We start from the raw sequence: 20,353 nt of genomic DNA, 5'->3' as shown, positions 1-20,353 counted from the left end.
ATAAAATGGGCATAGTACCTGCTCTTAGGATAAAAGAGTAGCCTGGGTGAAATAATGGATGTTAAAAGGGTTTGAAAGGCCCTATTCAGATGTCAGATTTTCATAATGTTTGGAATGGCAGGGAGCAGTACCCTAAAAGAACACAGTGCCCCTGAGAACTTTCCTAACCAGGTCTGGCATCTGGTGTGTTGCTTCTAAGGAGAGATTCATGCTGACCCCTGGGGTACCTTGGCTTGGTGTTTGAATAGGTTGTTATTAGCTGTATGTGAAGGTTGCACATTTTGAACGTGCAGCATTGCCGTTGCATTGCAGAGCTTCTCCGCGTGAATCCAAGGACACAGTGTGGCTACAGAGAATCTGGGGCCTGTTTTTCTTTTCTTAAGTATTAGATTCGCACTGGGCAAGGAGGTTATTTTTATGAAGAAAAGCATGTTTCTTAGCTGGCTGGACAAAGCAGGTGAGCTGTTATTGATGGCCCAAGGATCACAGGAAACCACATCTCTGGGGAAAACCCCCCAAACAGCCTCTAAAATACCCATTTGAAAAAAGATTGCTCCAGACAAAGCCAGAACCTACTTTCACCCCCATTAATGTGAGATCTTCCCCTGCAAACACCCGGTAGCTCACCCCAGCCCCTGGTGCTGGCCGTCTCCCTCCTCTTATCTGCCTGCCAGAGAAGACAGCTACTGGTATTGACAGCTCTCCTGCACCGAGGGCATCCAGCCGGCTGGGGTGCTGACTCTCAGCTCTCTTGTGTTTGTGCCTGCCAGGCACTCACAGGCTTCTGGGAAGAAGACTGTGTGGGAGGATGAAGCCAAATTGGGCTGCAGTTTGAAACCTTCCTGAGCACTGACAGATTTGGCTTAGGTGGGAGAGGGAGAGGGTTTCTCATGCAGGTAGCCAGAGCTTAAGATGGAGTTGGCAGCTTGGTGTCCAGGGGGCTGAGTCTAGTCTTCCACCCATTTTGTGTTTCCCCAGGACTGGATTGTTTCAGAACTGTAGGAAAAGCTACACAGATTTGGAGAGAGACCTGATAACCCCTCTCAGACACCGTCCAGGGCACTCCGGGGTCCGTGAGCCATCAGACTCCATGAACATGGTAGCAAAGCCAGGCTTCTGAAGGCTGTTTCCCCGCCCGGACTCCAGCCCCCACTGTATTTAAAGATGGCAAAGTGCCCACCCAAATAGCCTCATCACTGCTGAGGGTCTGTACATGACAGTGACTAGGGGCGTAGGCAGCCGCACACACCAGGGCTGAGTCCCAGCACACATGTTCTACATGTGTGACTCCGAGCCTTAGTTTTCTCATCTGTACACAGTCTCTGTCTCAAGGCTATTGGAAAGAGTCAGTGATACAGTGCATATAAATCACCTGCACAGAGAGTTGTTCAAACAATGGTAGCTAGAACTCCTATTGATCTATTGTGGGGTAATTGTCTTAACTGCTTTGAAGGATTCAGCCCTATGTGTTCCTTTGTCCAGTCAGATGGGAAAATATAAATGAGCCCTCCTCAATGTTAGGAATGACAAGATCTGGCCAAGACCCCTCTTTCTCAGACTATCAGGAAGATACACAGATAACCTGGATGGTGTCTGCAGGCTCCTGTGTATCCTGAGGCTTCCTGAGGGCCAAGTTCTATGGGTGGGAAGGCAGCTTGCTCTCTAGGTTGCCATAACTCTGCATCTGATTTGCATGTGTTTGTGGTGACCCTGCAGTTTCTTCTGGCATTTCCAACTTAAAATATTGCTGTTTCCCCAGGCAGGGCAGGTATTGATTTTTTTCTTCTCTAACCACTCCGATTGACCCGGCTCCCCCACCCAGCGAATGGGGGAGGGAGTGGGTGGGGGTGAGGAAGTGGATGGGGGAGAAGGGAGGAGGGATGGTGTTGCCCTTATAGCTAGTACCTTCTACTCCGTGGAACCTGAGTCACCGGGTCACCGGGGCTGATGAGACTGGGCTCTTTCCAGAAGCAAGTGCATGATGAAGGAAGAACAGAGGGAATGTTCCCCCTCGGGTCCATCCTGGTCCCTTCCTTCCCTGCATCCCTTATATGACCTGCGGTTCCCTGAGTCCACTTGCCACGGGGGCGGATGGCACCCAGGCGGCGGGGAGGCGGGGGAGGGGCGCAGTGACAGCCTAGCCGGCTTTGAGGAACCTTGCAGAGGAAGTGGCTTCAGAACTGCTTTACGCGAGGGGCAGGAAAGGCGCGGGAGGCGGGGGAGGTGCGGAGATGGCGCTCTGCACAGCAGCGGAGGGAGGGCGCTGGCGCCGGGGACACGAAACCGCAGAGCCCGGACGAGTCAGGGAGTGAGGCGCGAGCCGGGCGCCCGGGGCTCTGCAGGCGCAGGCGGCGCGGGGACAGGAGCAGGTTACCCGGGCGCTCGCACTCCGCTGAAGGAAACGCAGGCGGCCCGCCGGCTCTGCCTGGCCCGCTGCCCGACTAGCTCCCGGCTTGGGGCTCAGAGCTAGGGGCTCACGCCAAGCGGAGCCCAGGGAGGGGTGCCCACCTCCCTCCGCCGCATCCCAAGCCGGGCCCCCTCTGATGCGCTGGCGGCCTCGGCCGGGAACTCCGGGCTAGATGACCGTGGACAGCAGCATGAGCAGTGGGTACTGCAGCCTGGACGAGGAACTGGAAGACTGCTTCTTCACTGCTAAGACCACCTTTTTCAGAAATGCGCAGAGCAAACATCTTTCAAAGGTAAACATAATAATGGAATGCAGGAGCCTTTCGTGGGGGGAAATAACCTCTGTGGTCAATCTAGAAGGGAAACCTTGCTTCCAGCAAAGGGACAAAGCCACATGTCAGGAAAGCGGCCAGGCAGTTGTCCTGAGGGCTGAGCATCGTATCTGGAGCCCTTCACGGACCTGCACTATTCAGTTGGTCAGCCCTCCTCACAGCGGTTCCATCCCCAGATCTCTTCAAAATGGCTCTCTAGAACGTGGGGGCTGCCCCTGGCTGGTAGATTGGCTGCAGGTTCACCTGTGCCTGAGTGCAGGGTCTCATAACCGCACCCCCTACCCAAATCCTAGCTTAGAAGTTCTAGATGGAAACTGAATGCCACCCAATCCCTCAGTAAGATAAACATTCATCAGTTGATAAACATTCATAAACACACATTCATCGGTTGAGACTTCCGTATTTGAAGTGGCCAGAAACCACCTTAAGTCGTAATCCAGCAACTTTGCAGAAGTCCAGGGTGTTTTTAGAAGCAGACGAAAACTTCTGGCCTAGGCTGCTGTCATGCTACCACTTTAACTTCCTGGGTCGGTTTGGGTAACCTGAAGGGGCTTGCGTGTGTTTCCTGATGGCATGATTTGTGTTTCCTAAAGATGTCCGCCTCTAGACACCCCCAGCAAGCCTGGGTGCCCTGGCCAGTCTCCTAGTTGGCTGCAGGCCTCGTTTCTGTCAGTATCTTGGTGGGAGTGGAGGTAAAGCTGAGTTTGTTTGTTTTGCTACTTAGATGAGACGGCTCCAAGCCAGGTCCTTAGAGAGGTTACCTAGAAGGGGCTGTTTATAGACAGAAGTGAGCTGTTATATTTCACAGGTGTGTGGCAGGCTCATCATTAATTCAGCAGTGCTACACCAATTCAAATTAACCAAAAACTTCCCCAGGCCTGACTCTGGGGCCTCCTTTGTTAATAATTCATCTTGCCTGTAGGCCCTGCCTTTCCTGGGCTCTGAAGTCAGGCAAATGCACTGTACCTTCCAATTGTGAGAAGAGGCCCAAGAACCAAAGAAGAGATTGTGATTTTATGTTTGAAGGAGTTAACTAAAATAGGCCCCTGTAACTAGCACCTGTTTTCCAGGGCACCACTCATGAAGCTGGAGAGCAGGGGATGTTCCGGAGGGTGAGGGGCAAAGGGACAGGCATCCCTTTCCCTGGCTGTAGGTGGGGCTCCTGCAGAACACCGTGGCTGCAGAGGGGAGGTGTCCCACCCTCCCGTGGGGTTCTTGCCGCATGGTATAAGTCCCCCCATACCCCCACAGATACTCCAGCTAGCTAGGTATTTAGACCAGTGGTTATCAATCTTAGCTACACACTGGATTCACAGGAAGCTTTAGAAAATACTGGTGACACCTGGTTCCCATACCCAGAGCATCTGATTTAAATGGCCTGGGGTACAGTCTGGGCATCAGGATTTTGAAAAGCTCCCCAGGTAATTCTGATATACAGCTGAGGTTTTGAACTATTTCTGTAGAGTGTTTTGTTGCTGCCTGGGAAGGAAATGGTTCCTGTTTTTAAACCAAAGTTTAGGTGCCGTGCCTGCCTCTCACTGCCAGCTAGGCTGCAAGCCCTCAGTTTCAGAGGGTGAGATTTTTGCATAATTAGGTGAGGAAGAGGCACTGCAAAGATGGGGTTTCTTTTACTTGGCAGTGGAAAAGATAGCCATTTCTGATATTTCTTGGGAGAAATAGAAATATCCTATAATACACTGGGATGGGGTTGGTGTGGGGGATGGCTTGCTCCATGGCCTGAACAGCCATCTCTCTCCCTTCTTCCCCCCCAGTTCTCCTTCCTTGCCTGGCTCCAGAAAATACACCTTTGGTTTGGTCCCTGCAGAAACACTTCCTGTACTTTGTGTCTTGAATCCATCTCGTATCTTGAGGCCGCTGTATATCTTCCTGTGACATTTTGCTGGAGTCTGGAAGCCCTCAGAAGACAGGAATCCCTTCTAAGAAACTCCTTTTACTGAACCCCAGAGATGGAGATCAGGGATAAATGCTTCAGGGTGGTGGGCATGGCCCCTCTTATCCTTATGGGAAGCATTTTGACTGGATATTCAGGTCAGGGACAGTGTTCCTCAGCACCAGGCTGACCTTCAGCACAGAACTCTCCAGGGAGGGGCAGGGCTGGGTGAGCAGGTACAGGGGTGGACTGAGGAGGGTGAGGCAGGCTGAGCTGGGGAAGCGTCCTCCAAAGGTTTCAGTCTTTCATTCTTCTAGGTGCTTTTTTTACCTTCAGTGACACTTTTCCACTCTCTTTTCTCCCTTGGATCACTTCTGGAAAGGGTTTTAAAGAGCTCTGCTCTATTCCAACCCCATTCTGACCCCTTACAGTGCTTTTATTTTTACCCAAAGAGAGATCACGCCTGAGCTCCTAAGAGAATTTCTTTCTCCTGTCTCCAAGGAAAGGAGTTGATGTGTTTCCCGGTCGTTGAGAGACTGAGGCCCTCATTTGGGAAGGGCTGAGCTTGCTTCTATAAATAGCCTTGTCAGAACAACCTGTGTGGCTGCTCAGTCTGTGCCTGGCTGGAACAGAGCTTCAGGGAAGCCTCGCTGCTGTGCGATGCCACCACCTGGGAGCTGCCACTGGTCAGTCCCAGGAGTTCCCAAGACTCCTCTCCAGTGCCCTTTGGGAAGAGGTCGGAGGGGTGGGGAAGGTCTCCCCATGTCATAGGAAGGGGGTGCCTAAAGGTCAGGAGACAGCAAGGGAGATGGGGACACCAGGCCCTGGGCCCTAGCTTGGTCTCTCCTTTCAGAAAATGGCAGTTTCCTGGGCCCACGCGCCTCCTTTGAGAGGGGCCGGGGACTTGGTTTTGAATCACACCACAGTTTTAGGAGGCTGAGGCAGTACTCTCCTGGTACTTTCCTACTTGGCTAGGCACAATTAGATCGTGTTTCTCTGGGTCAGGCATGTCACAAATGGGGCCTGGGGGAGAGCCAGCCTGTGGGCTCCGGCAGGGCAGACGTAGATGGTCTCAGTAAGACCATCACAGTTACCTCAATCTAAGGTGTTGCCTAGATGGGTAGGGGGACTTATCAGGTCACAGGACAAGGTTTTGATGGACCCAAGGTTAGAACTTACCTCTTTTGCCTCCCAGGCCAGAGAATTTTCTTCCTTAGTCCCACAAAAGACAGGGTTTGGTGATTTGTAGGACTGGTGACTGTGAAGCTAGGCCAGGCCCTCTGTCCATCCCTCATATTTGTTCATTTTTTTCCTATCAGGGATCTGACCCTGGAAGTGGGGCCAGCTTCCATTCTTATCAGTTTCCCAAATGCCTACAGGTGGTGGCCATTTAGGGCTTTGACATCTGAGCAGGAACACGGGCATTCTGAACTCTCTGCATGTTAAACAGGCTCTGGGACCCCAGGACTCTGGCACCGGCCCAGAGCATTGCGGTGAGTGCTCTGAGGACAATACAGCTTTCTGCTTGCAGAATGTCAGAGCACCTCGCTTTATAGATGGAGAAACTGAAGCCCAGAGAGGTGGAAGGACGTCACTAGGCCCCACATCTCTTTGGGTAAAGCCAGGACTAACATCCCTCCAGGACTCCTTGTCAAGTGCTCTTCTTCTTGGTCTTTTCCTACTCAGTAGGTGACCCAGGATAGACTGTAGGTCTTGTCCTCTCAGAACCTTCTACAAAATGGAACACTCAACTTCAGGCTGGGTCAGGTCTTGAAAGGTCCTTCCCATCCCTCCATTCCTTAAGGCATGCTAGCTAAGGGGACATTGACCCTACACTTGATTTTAGCAGGTAGTCCCTGTAATCTTACAACTTTAGTGATTTAAAAGTTCTTGGTGTCTATCCTACAACTGAAATATGTAAATAGATAAACATCTATCTTCCCACTGGAGACTCCTCCTCATGTGTGTTTTTCTCTGTGGATACGAAGAACAGAAGGTTGACTATATCTACAGTTAAATTTTTTTTTTTTTTTTTTTTTTTTTTTTTTTTTTGAGACAGAGTCTCGCTTTGTCGCCCAGGCTGGAGTGCAGTGGCGCGATCTCGGCTCACTGCAAGCTCCGCCTCCCAGGTTCACGCCATTCTCCTGCCTCAGCCTCTCCGAGTAGCTGGGACTACAGGCGCCCGCCACCACGCCCGGCTAATTTTTTGTATTTTTAGTAGAGACGGGGTTTCACCGTGGTCTCGATCTCCTGACCTCGTGATCCGCCCGCCTCGGCCTCCCAAAGTGCTGGGATTACAAGCGTGAGCCACCGCGCCCGGCTTTTTTTTTTTTTTTTGAGATGGAGTTTTCCTCTTGTTGCCCAGGCTGGAGTACAATGACACGATCTCGGCTCACTGCAACCTCTGCCTCCCAGGTTCAAGCAATTCTCCTGCCTCAGCCTCCTGAGTAGCTGAGATTACAGGTGCCCACCACCACATCCAGCTAAGTTTTGTTTTGTTTTTTTTTTTTTTAGTAGAGACGGGGTTTCACCATGTTGGCCAGGCTGGTCTCAAACTCCTGACCTCAGGTGAACCCCTGCCTCGGCCTCCCAAAGTGCTGGGATTACAGGAGTGAGCCACTGCGCCCAGCCTATGGTTAAATATTATACTTAAGTACATAGAAAACACACTCCCATGCCCCCATCTGCCTAGGCTTTCTTGGGCCTACAGTGACACCATTGAATTCTTTTTCTTCAAGGAAGATGCAAGAGGAAGAGGGTCCTGGAGGTCAGATCCTACACTACTCCCTGTTCCCTGCCTGTAATTGTTCCATCTCCTCCTGCCTGGCCAGTCAGCTCCTCCCTGGACAGGGTCCCTGTGGTACTCTAGGGACACTAGCCAACCCCACAGCCCTGGGACAATTGGGGAGGTCCCCATCTCTCTGCTAGCAGCAGGCACACCCAGGCCTCAGGCATGGCACCTGCCCCTCACCACCTTGGCATGACAGAAAAGAAAAGAATACTAAAAATAAGTTAGCTCCAAATTTGAGCAATAAAAATAAAACAAGAATCTTTGGAACCATTGGCCCATTTGACTGTTTTTTGTGTGCGTCTCAAAGGCTTACATGGCCCAAGACAAGTCCCAGAAGAGATTTCAGACGGCACAGCCTCCAGATAGCCTCATTTAGAGATACCGTCCAAACTGCACACTGGTGGGATTCACTGCCCGCTGCCTCCTCTGGCCCTTCCCAGTATTGTCAGCGCTATAAGATCAGAACTTGCATCTCCTTCAGGTCCAACAACACCAAGTACTTGGTTATAAAAGCCAGTATTGGCTGGGCACGGTGGCTCACGCCTGTAATCCCGGCACTTTGGGAAACCGGGGTGGGCGGATCATGAGGTCAGGAGATCAAGACCATCCTGGCTAACATGGTGAAACCCCGTCTCTACTAAGAAATAGAAAAAATTAGCCAGGCGTGGTGGCAGGTGCCTGTAGTCCCAGCTACTCGGGAGGCTGAGGCAGGAGAATGGCGTGAACCCTGGAGACGGAGCTTGCAGTAAGCCGAGATCGCGCCACTGCACTCCAGCCTGGGAGACAGAGTGAGTCTCCGTCTCAAAAAAAAAAAAAAAAAAAAAAAAAAGCCAGTATTGACCAAATACTGCTTGGGTTGAATTGCTGCATCTTCTCTCTTGCATCCTGTACAATCAGGATGGACTAACTTGAAACAACCCCTGCTTTTCAGTCATTGAATATAATCAGAGGTTTATTTCCCCCTTTACTTAAAGTTAGATTGACAGGTGGGGATCAGGATAACACATGGGAAGCTTGTGGGCGAGACCCGGAAATGGTGGGTGTTTCTTGCACCCACAGGCCATTGGCTGGAACTCAGTCACGTGGCCACACCTAACCACAGGGGAGGTTGGGAAGTGAAGTACAGCTGTGAGCCCTGGTAGAAAAGGAAGCAGGTTGTGGTGAGTGAGCATTTAGCTGTCTCTGCCACGCATGCCTCCTGCCACCGTTTCTGCGCCAGGCACCTGGGAAGCTGCTCATACCTGCTTGGTAAAGGACACGACCTCTGTTTCTTTGACCTTGTACCTCTCTCTCATCTGTCACTGAGGATATTCTGTTCTTGGGATTGGGTCCTGTCTCCCCCATCTAAACTGGAAATCCCTTGAGGACGGGTGCTTTTCCTCACTCAGCAATTCTCTGGTTTCTCTGTAGCATCTGAAACCTTCAGTGTTGCGTCAAGGTGGCCTCAACCACCTGCACCAGAACTACTCTTTGAGAATGGAGTTTCAGGGGCCCTACTCCAGAGCTACTGGCTCCTGAATCTTTGGAGATGGGACCCTGGACTCTGCTTGTCTAATGCTTTTCCCAGGTGATTCTCATATATACTGCAATCTAGGAACCACCTGTTTAGGAAATATTTGGTAATTGACTGCTTACCCCAATTGGAATGCAAGAAGAGAATGTGTCACAGATTCCTAAGAGGTTCCTAGGCTGGAAACTGAAGTCTAGAGAGGGAAGAGGATTTGCCCCCGGTCACACAGCTCAGTAGAGACAGATTTGAGGAGTCAGGCCCCCTGGGTCCTGCTCAGAGCTTTCTCTGCTAGTCTCATCACAACAAGCTGAACTCTTATTTCAAGGCTGTTTGGGTGACAGCCCTTTGAGATCCTGATGGCACATGATGTAAGGGAAGACACACAGCAATAACTGTAAATGAAGTCCTCCGTTCCCATCCAGCTCAAGCCACTAAGAGGTTATGGCCAAGTCACTTCAATCATCAGACTCAGGTACTTCATCCTGTCCTCAGCAAGCACTGTTGTCATGTGAGTGTCCTTATCTTCCCTGCTGAGAGTCCCTTGCCTCTTTGCATGGGAACAGACCCTTTTTACTAGTTTCTCATGGGTCTAGTAGGGATTCTAGATATTGGCTCCCAAGTTCTCTAAACCATAAGGACTTCCCCTAGGGAGGGGTCAGAGAGACGACCTCCTCCAGGACCACCTGGAACTCACCCAAGACATCCTCATTCACATGCTGCTTAGTCCAGGCCATCCCTCACTCTCTGTTCTGGTTCCTCCTTTCCTGCCCTCCTTCTGTCTTCACAGGTTTAGACAGTTTATCCAGAATCAGCTTTTCCCTATAAAGCAATTTCAGTTAGTTTGGGACACATAATATCCACCCACCCAAGCAGTTTAGGGAGAAAAGAAGAAAGATTTTATGCCAGTATCAAACCCCGAATCCCAGGTCTTGTTGCACACTGTCAGGTCAGGCTCTGGATCCAAATCCCAGCCTAGGAGCTTGAAGGGGTCCTAGCTTGGGGACCTCGATTCTCCTCTGCTCTTAACTTGCCAGGTAACCCACACCTGTGTACCTTCTGGCTTTGGGAGCTCCCTGCGTGGGGAACCCAGACCTGTCCTGCAGGTCCTTGGTTTCTTCTTCTTCATGGTTTAGTCTACCTCAAAGAGCATGGGGTGGGGATCCAGACCTAGCCTGGCATATTCTCTAAAGAGGATGAGATAACATACCACGAATCAGGAGCACTTAATTTCAGGGCCAGGAGGAAGAAAAGAGCTGCAGTGACAGACAGTTTCAGGCTTGAATCGCTGAGCCTGTGGCTTTTGTTCACAGAAGGCTTCTGTCCTGGGGGCTCATCTCCTCTCTTCTCCCACAGCATCCCAGCTTTAGCTAATCACTCTCCAGCCTACATCCCACGCCCCACCTCTCTTCCTAGCTCGAGAATGGCATTTTCTACAGCTTCCTGGAGGTCTCAGATACCTTAAATTTAGTATGTCCAGAACCAACTCATAAATCAGAGATAACTGATTTATTTCTCTGTCTCTGCCCCACCCTCCTAGTCCCCCACCTTCAATACCTCAGCGGTCTTCACCTCTTCTATTCACCCCATCTGTCCCCACAGTGCTGCAGAGGTCAGGCCTCTCCTCTCTGTCCCCGCCTCACCCTGTGTTGGCCCTCACCCTGTGCTGGCTGCTCGTAGCATCTCACTGAGATGCTCCAGTAAGTCAGTTACCCTGCAGTTTCAATCCTGTGTTTTCCTCTCTGTGTATCCTGCCTACAACTGCCAAGGGCTTATTTTTCCCATATCCCAAAGTTTTCCCAGGTTCCCTTTCCTTCCAGAGTGAAGCCCATACTTGGTTCTCCCTCTTTAGTGCAGCATCCAAACTCTGCAGCACCTGGCCTCAGTCAGAATGTTGTGTTTTTAACTTTCCTATAGCACTGAGCACCACAGGTGGGGGACATAAAGATGGATGAGAAGGGGTCTCTGTACTTGAAGGCCTTAGGGCCCCCAGCCACATTGTGTAACAGACCCTAGCTGCTCCCCTTCCCCATCCATGAAGTGTTTGGATGGGGGCCCTTCCATATCCTAGTAGAAGATGCTCTTAGCATCTGCCTTGCAGCTGCATGGCCTTTATCATGACATGGCAGCAGCTCCTGAGACAGGGAGGATGGAGGGGCTGACTCCTAGAATCAAAGGGTTTGAACAGGAATTGCCCACGAGGGGCTGGGAACAGGCTGCCAGCAGACACAGTGACAGAGCTGCGCCACCACTGAGGAGGATGGAGGGGATTTACCTCACCTCTGAAAAGCAGAGCCTCCTGGAGCTGGAGGAGATGGTTAGGGATTATCACAGCCATTCCTCTGTCCCCCTGCAGGACTGCACATAACCCATGACAGGGAGGGGAAGGAAGGTGTGTTCATTACTCCCATCCTAAGTTAGTTTACCATCCTAAGCTAAGTTAGTTTACCATCCTAAGCAAGAAAAGCGGGGAGGGAGGCAGCCGAGTGTTCGTGCCTGACAGATGTCGCTGGCGGAATTTCTGCTGCCATCAAGCCAAAAGGTTGAACACATTCTATGAGGTAACATGTGAAAAGGGGTGAGCCAAGGGCAAGGTTGCCAGCCCCCACGCTTGTCCAGCTCTAAAGCACATGCTCGTCCCACCACACACACAGCCGAGGGAAGCGTCCAGCTTTGAAAGGCTCCAAATAAGCTCCAGTCACCCCTCTCAAGCTCTGATGTCCTGCCATAGGAAGCTGTTTTTCTCAGTCAATTTCCTGATGCTGAAATTCAGGCCGTTTTTTCCTGTTCTAGTCTTGGGAAATCTGGGTTACTGTACTTTGTTATCATGATCATCTCATCAGCCTCCAATTCATGAACCCCTCATTATCCTCATCTCCAGGCTCTCCCCCACGTGGTGAGTGGTGGTCAACTGTTCCCCCGGCTTTGCTGTGGATGACATGCAGGAACTGGGTCTGCAGGGCCCTCGCTTTGCAGTAGGGAGCAAGAGGCAGGTCTTCTCACCCCAGAACTGAAGCTCCACCCATCCCCTCCGTTGGCTGGAGCACAGTGAAGAGGCACTTGGCACCTATAATGTCGATGCTCACTGTTGGCCGGGAAGGCGTGGGTTCAGGAGGAGAATGTGGGAGCTGGTGAATCCAGAGTGTTAGAGGGCATTTCCAGTTGTAACTCAGATGCCCCCTTCTCTGTGCTCCCCAAACACCTGGCCGCTCTTTCTCTCCTATCTTTCCTTTCAATGGGCTATAATTTTCTGGACCAGGGACCATAGCTTGTTCATCACTGTGTCCCCTGGCACATGGTAGGTGCTTAATGTGGGTTTGACAGAGGAGGAGTGGGTTTGAAGCTTCTTTCCCAGGGGACATGAGCAAGTACTTTAGGGCAAGGTTCGTGAAAGTTGATCTCAGAACTATTTTAAAGGGAAGCTTGCTAAGATTCTGGATGTGGAATAAATGGATTTTTCCAGTTACCAAGAAATGAAAAATCCCACTGAGTGAGCAGAAAATGCAAGGACAACTTTTCAAACCTAGAGCAGCCCCCACCACCCCAGCTGTGATTGTTCAGCTGTTTGTGCTGGAGGAAGGGGGTAGGCAGGGCTGGGTCACTAAGCAACCAAGCCCTGGCACCTGCTGGCAGGAGAGTTGGCATGGGTCTTCCTCTAGTGGGGCCTCCGAGGGGGTTGGGCAGAGGGGCCCATGGGAGGGGGTGGGGGGCCTGCTCTGACAGATTCCCTCTGTCTGCCTTTCAGCTTTGGGGAATGGCAGACTGGGGAGGAAGAGACCAATAAATCTTTTGTTTATTTTACTCTCCCAATTTAATATTGAGTGGGCGAAAAATCCTGGTTTGGCAGTGCCCTTGGTCTGGGCACCCACAGTCAATGGATGGAGCGGGGAGGAGCAGGCTGTGCTGAGGCCCCGTACCTCAAGGGAGCCTGTCCCTGGGCCTGGGAACCCACACCCAGCCTTCGCTCTGTGTGACCTCAGGGAACCACCACTCTAGGCCTCACTTTCTCCCTCTGTAAGACGGGAAGACTTGGCGAACTCTGGGGCTGGGGATGATAAAGGCCATTTTGAGAAACACATTTGCCAGAGGTAGGGCTCATGACTGGGGTGTGTGCAGGTATAAGGCTGTGTTCACAGACAAGGGCAGGCACAAGGGGCTGCTGGGAAATGTCTGGAATGTGCGATAGTAATGGCTGGTGATTGGACCTTGATATGTGTCAGGTACTATCTTAGGTGCTTTACTGGTAAACACTCAATCCTCAAAACTACTATACGAGGTAGGTACATTATTGTTGCTACTTAAGAGGAAGCTGAAGCACGGGAAGGGGTCAAATAATGTGCCCAGGGTCACATAATAGTAAGTGGCAGATTCTGAAGTTGGACCCAAGTAGTCTAATGCCAGAGCTCCTAACCACTAAACTGTAGCTCTTTCCAGAATTCTCCAAGTAGTTGAAGCTCAGCAGTGAGGTCAAAGGATGCCCACAAATGCAGCCTCATGGCAGCAGTACCATCTTGGAGTCACTGAAGATAGGACCCTTTGCCAGGCCATTTAGGGGACAGAGGAGATCAAATGTCCCTGCCCCTGGGCCTTTATGGCACAGTGAGGGGATACAAGCATTAAAAGACTCAGAAGTAGTTAATAACTAAGTGGATATGTTTCAGTATCACATATTAATCCTTGAGCACCTGGGTACCAAGACTGCCAGCCCGGGGTGGGGTTAACAGGGCAGGCAGCATGTGAGGAGAGGACTCGTGTGGGCTGGTGAAGAGGCACCCCAGCCCTCAAAGCTGCAGGCAGAGGGAAGCCAAGAAGGGCTGCACTTCCCCAGTGGGCAGCGCAGGCTGATGTCCTGGCTGCTGGCGCAAGTCTCAAGCTGCCCCTCCCCTTCTAGCAAGCATGGGCAGTGTGGGTATGGGGGGTGCTGGGTACTGACTCACCTCCGGAGACCACTCGGCTCCCACACACCACCTCTGAATGATCTGAATCATTTATGGGGCTGAATGCCCTGTCCTCCAGGGAGCTCCAGCTGGAGCTGGAGCCAGCATATGGAGGTGGAGCGAGCTCCTGCAGTCACCCGGGCCCTGTGCAGCCTGTAGGCAGAACCTATAAACTGGACTCCTAAAGCCACTCCTCTCAAGGCCTAGAGATTCTGCTGAGTTTCACTCTTTGGCTCTCAGAGCATCTGGAACTCTACATAAAGCTGAGGAATCGTTTGTTTAAAGCATTCTTGTGCAGGGAAGTCCACTATGTGAGGGCAAGGATGTGATTTGGAGGTGGGGATGGATAGCTCCGATGGTGAGCCAGTATGTAGCTCCTAGCTCTGGAGCACCAAGAGTGTGCTGTGACTCTATGGCCACATCCATCTCTCTAGACACATACGAGGCTGGAAAGCCAGATGTTGACTTAACCTTGACCCTGCCATGACAGGGTAGTGGGAGAACATCTGGAGAAGGCTGGGAAGTCCCCACTACCTGAACCTCCTGTAGGGGCCAAGGCAGAGCTTCCCCTTGGCCCTCTGAAGGTTTGCTGAAAATCACTGCCATGAGGCAAATAGATGAGCAGGCAAAAAGGCACATACATTTATTTAACGTGTATTCGTGGGAGCCTTCAGAATGAAGACCCAAGCCCCAGTAGGGTACAAAAGCCCATACACATCCTGCGGTTACAGAAAGACTGTGGGCTCACAACATGGCCCCAAATAGGTTATGGTTGGTGAATCAGGTTTTAGTGGCAACAGAGGTTTTGGGAGGGGAAGAAGAGGAGGCTTGGCTAGCCAAGGTGGTCTTGTTATGTAGATGAAACCTCACAGGTCGCAACCCTCAGAGAGAAGACATGGTAAATGTTTCTTTCAGATCTTTAAAGATGTCAGACTCCATTAATCTCTCCTAGATCTGGACAAGGGAAGAAGGCTTGGCTGCATTAAAGGAGATTCTCTACAGATGCAAATTTCCCCCACAAAAGACGGCTTTGCAGGGCCACCTCAGTCTGCTGGCCCTGTGACAGCCATCTCAAATTATGTCAAAGTAATATATTTTGGGGTCATATATTTTTATCTTTTTCACTCCTCATGACTCAGTTTGCTCTAGAATGTGGGTAGGTGGACCAGTTCATCTTGAGGCCCCTTCCTGATCTCTGAGCACAGGCTTCTGTGCCCCTGACCTTTCTGGGCAGTCCCCTGGGAGGTTTTTAGCAGGCATGCCCGGTATGCCTGCAACAGCTCCTTTGAGCTGGGCCAGGCTGTCCAGGTCATTTTTTGTGTTCATTTTGCACCCCAGGAAAGTGGCCTAGTCCTAGGAAAAGAGCCTGGTCTTGGAGGGCTTGGCATGATGGAGGCCCAGTTGCTTAGATGTGGGATTGACTCCTCGCTTGGAATATAGAAAGTAAGGGAAGCTCCCAACTCTATGGGAAACAGATAAAACCAGCCAGTGACATGGCCTCCAGGTGTCCCCTGCCCTTTTTATTTTTTATTGTGGTAAAATACATTAACATAAAATTTATCTTTTTTTTTTTTTTTTTTTTTTTTTTTACCCCAAGACAGAGTCTCAAATCTGTCACCCAGGCTGGAGTGTAGTGGTGCAATATTGGCTCACTGTAACCTCTGCCTCCCAGGTTCAAGTGATTCTCCTGCCTCAGCCTCCCGAGTAGCTGGCACTACAGGCATAGGCCACCAGGCTCGGCTAATTTTTTTTGTATTTTTAGTAGAAACGGAGTTTCACCATGTTGGCCAGGATGGTCTCAAATGCTGGGCCTCAAGAGATCCGCCTACCTCGGCCTCCCTAAGTTCTGGGATTACAGGTGTGATCCACTGCACCCAGCCAAAATGTACCATTCTTAAGTGTATAGTGCAGTGACATTAAATATAACCTCACATTGTTGTGCAACCATCACGACCATCCATTTCCAGAACTTTTGTTTTCCCCAACTGAAACTCCTTACCAATTAAACAGTAACTCCCCATTTTCCCCTCCCCCTACCCCTGGCAACCACCATTCTACTTTCTGTCTGTATTAATTTGACTATTCTAGGAACTTCATATAAGTAGAATCACACAGTATTAATCGTTTTGTGACTGGCTTATTTCACTTAGCTTAATGTTTTCAAGGTTCATCCATGTGATAGCATGTGCCAGAATTTCCTTCCCTTTCAAGGCTGAATGAGATTCCATTGTATGGATACGACACACTTTTTGTTTATTCATCCATCAGTGGACACTTGAGTTTCATCCATCAATGGACCCTTGGGTTGCTTCCACCTTTTTGGCTATTGTGAATCATGCTGCTGTGAACCTGGGTGTTCAAATACTGGTTTTCTGATATTTGAGTCCTTGCTCTCACATCTTCTGAGTGTAATTGCTGGATCACATGGTAATTCTGTTTAATTTTTGAGGATCACCATACCATTTTCTACAGTGACTGCATTATTTTACAATCCCACCAACAATGCACAGGGTTGCAGTTTCCCCACATCCATGCCAATGCTTGTTATTTTCTTTATTGTTTTTATTAATAAGCATCCTGACATGTATGAAATGGTATCTCACTGTGGTTTTGATTTGCGTTGCCCTAATGATTAGTGATATTGAGCATTTTTTTTCACGTGTTTGTAGATCATGTATAGATCTTCTTTGGAGAAATGTCTGTTCATATCCATTGTCTATTTTTTAATCAGGTTTTTTTTGTTGTATTGTGGTAGTTCTTCATATATTCTGCATATCAATCCCTTATGGCATATGTCATTTGCAAAGGAATACTCTCTAAATTGGCCTGAAAGAACTGAGAGAGCTTAGGAGAGAGTTGGCCTGGGATGGGGTATTGGGACCCACTCACTCACCTACCCACCGTCCATCCTTAATTCACTCTGCAGTACTCTGGTTCAGGGTGGTCTGGGAATACAAAGATGGAAAAGGTACAGTCACTGACTGTGGTGTGCTCATAGTCTAATGAGGGACACAGGCTTGTACCACTAACACTAACGTACAGAGAGTCAAAGCAGTGCTGGAATAATTGGGCACATGCTAATGTTGTTGGAAAATCCACTAATTCCAGATAAGAGTGGGTATCCTAAAAGACACTGTCAGTTCCAGGGGCAGGAGGCCAATTCTGTCAGATGTAGAGAAGGAAGGACTTTTCAGGCAGAATGGTCAGATGAAGGGCTCAGGGAGACTGAAAGGAGGCTGACCTACGTGAGGCTGGGTGAGGGGACGGGGACCTAGCCGGAAATCCAAGGAGGAAAACACCGAAAGGAAGACCTTCTAGAAACTCTTGAGGGCATAAGAAGATGTCCCAAGGGAAAATTCCTGTGGCCATCTCAGAAGATTGAGTGTCGCCCTATTCTGTCTGGTTCAAACTTTAGACCTCTGAGCTAAAAAGGGGGCTTCATGAAGACCTGGAGCAGGGGAGAATAGAAATGGAAAGGATTTGGGTCATCTATTCTCAGAAGCAGAGGACAGAATTCTCATCTGGTGTTCAGTAGTCTCAGAAGTAAATGGGTCCATGGACCAGCAATCCTACAAGACCTTTATAAAATTCTGGAACCTTTTAATTACCTTACATTTATTTTGGGGTTTAGGGTGCATGCGTGTTACTGCTTCTTTGTGTTTTCTTCAATACATGAAGCAAATGTTTAATGAACCCCTATTGTGTGCCTGACACTGTTCTGGGAGCCGCCTCAATGAACAAGCCAAGGACCCTGCCTTGAGGGAGCTTCTTCCAAGATAGCCCATACAGTTGTGTCCTAGGCCACAGCCTGGGCTTGGAGTGGCTGTGGATATCAGAAAAACCTCCAGAATCGAGTACATGGGCACAACTTTACAGAAGAGCACATGGTGCCCCTGGGATGCAGCAGAGAGGAAGGGAGTCTGTCTAGACCTGGGGCTAGGGTAACCAAATGCACTGGTTCCCCTGGACTGTCCTGGTTTTAGCACTGAAAGCCCTGCATCCTGAGAAAACCCTCAGCCCCAGCACACTGGGACAGTCAGTTGCCCTACCTGGGACTGAACAGCTGGAAAGCGTGGTCACTTCTCCATGAGGCACAGCAGGCATCGTGCCAGAGGCACACATGACTTTAGAGGTCCACAAAAATGTTTTAATTTCTTTAAAATCATGAGAAAAAAAAATGAACATTTAGGTTGAAGAAAGTGTTTTAATATAGGATATTGATGTATTTGTCTTTATACCAATGCAATCGTAGAACATAATTTTCAGTGGATTTTTTTTTTTTAATGGAAGAAGGGGCCCTTGGCCCCAAAGACAAAAGTTCTTAGGACCCATGAACGTCATAATGTGGCCTTGGCTGAAGGGCCTATCAGGGATCAAGGTCCCATATTGGGTCCCCACTGACCAAGCTTTGGTCAAATGACTACTGAAGATGATAATGGAAAAATTTGGACAAATGACTACTGAAGATGATGATCATGATGGTGATGATGATGATTTGGATGATGATGCACTAGCTAACATTTATGGAGTGCTTACAGTGTACTTACATTGTGCTAAGCACTTTCAGGCCTGATATCTCATTTCATCTTCACAACAAATGTATAAACTGCATTTCACAAAGAAATCAGGCTCTGTGTGGTGGCTCATGCCTGTAATCCCAGCACTTTTGGAGGCCAAGGTGGGCGGACTGCTTGATTTTTTACCTTCACATCAATCCCGTGAGGCAATAAAGGATTGTTATCCCAAATTTATAGATGAAGAAACTGAGGCATAGAGATTTTCTGACTTTCTCCAAATCATGTAGCGAGTAATAGGAGTCAGAAGCCAAATACACACTCATGTTCATCCTGCAGGTATTTACTGAACCTCTGCTATATGTCAAGCTGGCACTGGGATCTGGGACGCCATAGAGGGCAAGACAGGCGTGGGTGCTTCTCTCACAGAACTCAGTATAAATGGAAATTCAAGGCTCACTGCACTGTAATTCCTGGGAGAAATTAAGACCTCAAGAACCACTGAAGCAAGTATTGAGCAAGTATTTCCTATTTGCCTCATGCTCAGAGCCACCAGGCATAGAGAAGTAGTTCCAGTGGATGTAAGTCATTAAAGAGCTTCAGTCTAGTTGGAAGAAGACCTGAGACAGATGGTCTACTTGGAGGTTAATATAAGTAGCCAGGCGTAGTGGCTCATGCCTGTAATCCCAGCACTTTGGGAGGCCAAAAGGGGAGGATCACTTGAGGCCAGGAGTTTGAGACCAGCCTGGGCAATATAGTGAGAGCCCCATCTCTTAAAAAAACAAAATAGAAATCGGAGTCTTTGTGAAGTGGACTTGATCAAGTTCACAGAAGACCAAGGGCCTGGCCAACACAGGCCACCTGTGGCCCAGCATGCAAGGCAGCATGGTCTAATGGTGAAGAGTAACAGCATCTTTCTTGTTATTTAGGGATTTAAATGAGATCAGGACCTTGAACCCTTCAGGGTAGTGCCTGACTACTGTCGATTTTTAATATTATAATGAGGCCCTGCAGGGGCTTGAACCTAGGTCCCTGTAAGGGAGCTACTGTTCCCTGGTATGACCCACTCTAGTTGAGCTATGCAGAGACTGAGATGGTCACCTCAAAGAGCAGGGGACCCTGTGCCCAGGCTCTGGGGCATGCTGGCAACCCGGGGAGTCTGCTGGAGTGGCCTGATCTGGGCTGCCTGAGGCTTTTTGTCCCAGATCACACTGCACTTGCTCTGGCGTGCCACAGCGCATCCATCTCTGTCTTCCCTTCTCAGGTCACCTGCAGACTCCCAAGGACAGAGTCACACCCCATCTGCGTCATCTCCCAAGGTGCCTTTCATGATCCTCACCCATAGGCAGTTCAGTTACTGCTGGCAGACTGTTGACATTGACCATCTGCTCTACGTTTTTGTCTTTGGGGACTTGAGTCTCTTTCCATTCTCAACCTCCACCCCCCACCTCTTTTTTCCCTCTGCTCTGTTAATACAACCTACCAGAGCTGCTCAAATTCCACATGGAGCAGAAGCTCCATGCTAAAGCCCCTTCCCTGCTCTGCTGCAAATAACCTATTAGGGAACACAGTTAAGGAGTTCCCAACCCTTTTATTTTTGGGACAATGGACAGTGCCATAGAGGGACCTGTGGAAATCAACCCCTTCACTGCCGTGGTGGGTCTGTGGAGTCCATTTCAGAACACAGGCCTTCGAAGACCTGGGAAGGGGCCCTGCAGTAAGGCCCCATAGGGATTCCTCTTTCTCATTTGGTTGAGACCATCACAAAGGGACCAATGACTTTTTTTTTTTTTTTTGAGACGGAGTCTCATTCTGTCACCCAGGCTGGAGTGCAGTGGCGCAATCTCGGCTCAGTGCAACCTCTGCCTCCCAGGTTCAAGCAATTCTCCTGCCTCAGCCTCCCGAGTAGCTGGGATTACAGGCGCACGGCTAATTTTTTGTTTTTTTGTTTTTTTGTTTTTTTTAGAAGAGACAG

At 49.7% G+C, this 20,353-nt stretch overlaps 1 protein-coding gene across 2 annotated transcripts in view; it reads left to right on the top strand.

The window, feature by feature from the left end:
• The window catches only part of RASSF5 (Ras association domain family member 5), an 81,364-nt gene that overhangs the window by 46,771 nt on the left and 14,240 nt on the right, over positions 1 to 20,353 (top strand). The window contains exon 1 of one of the 2 annotated variants that reach the window (XM_030813098.1): positions 2,177 to 2,699. The exons of the other annotated variant lie outside the window; for it this stretch is intronic. Within the exon in view, the coding sequence (XP_030668958.1) occupies positions 2,580 to 2,699 (120 nt within the window). The 5' untranslated portion in view covers positions 2,177 to 2,579. Of the gene's footprint in view, positions 1 to 2,176; positions 2,700 to 20,353 lie in introns of those variants that run through there. 2 annotated transcript variants of the gene reach the window in all.

The sequence above is a fragment of the Nomascus leucogenys genome, chromosome 5 (assembly GCF_006542625.1).
Source record: "Nomascus leucogenys isolate Asia chromosome 5, Asia_NLE_v1, whole genome shotgun sequence".
In the NCBI taxonomy this organism is placed as follows: domain Eukaryota; kingdom Metazoa; phylum Chordata; class Mammalia; order Primates; family Hylobatidae; genus Nomascus; species Nomascus leucogenys.
Note: the sequence above shows the minus strand (reverse complement) of the source record. Positions and strands in the feature narration are given on the sequence as shown.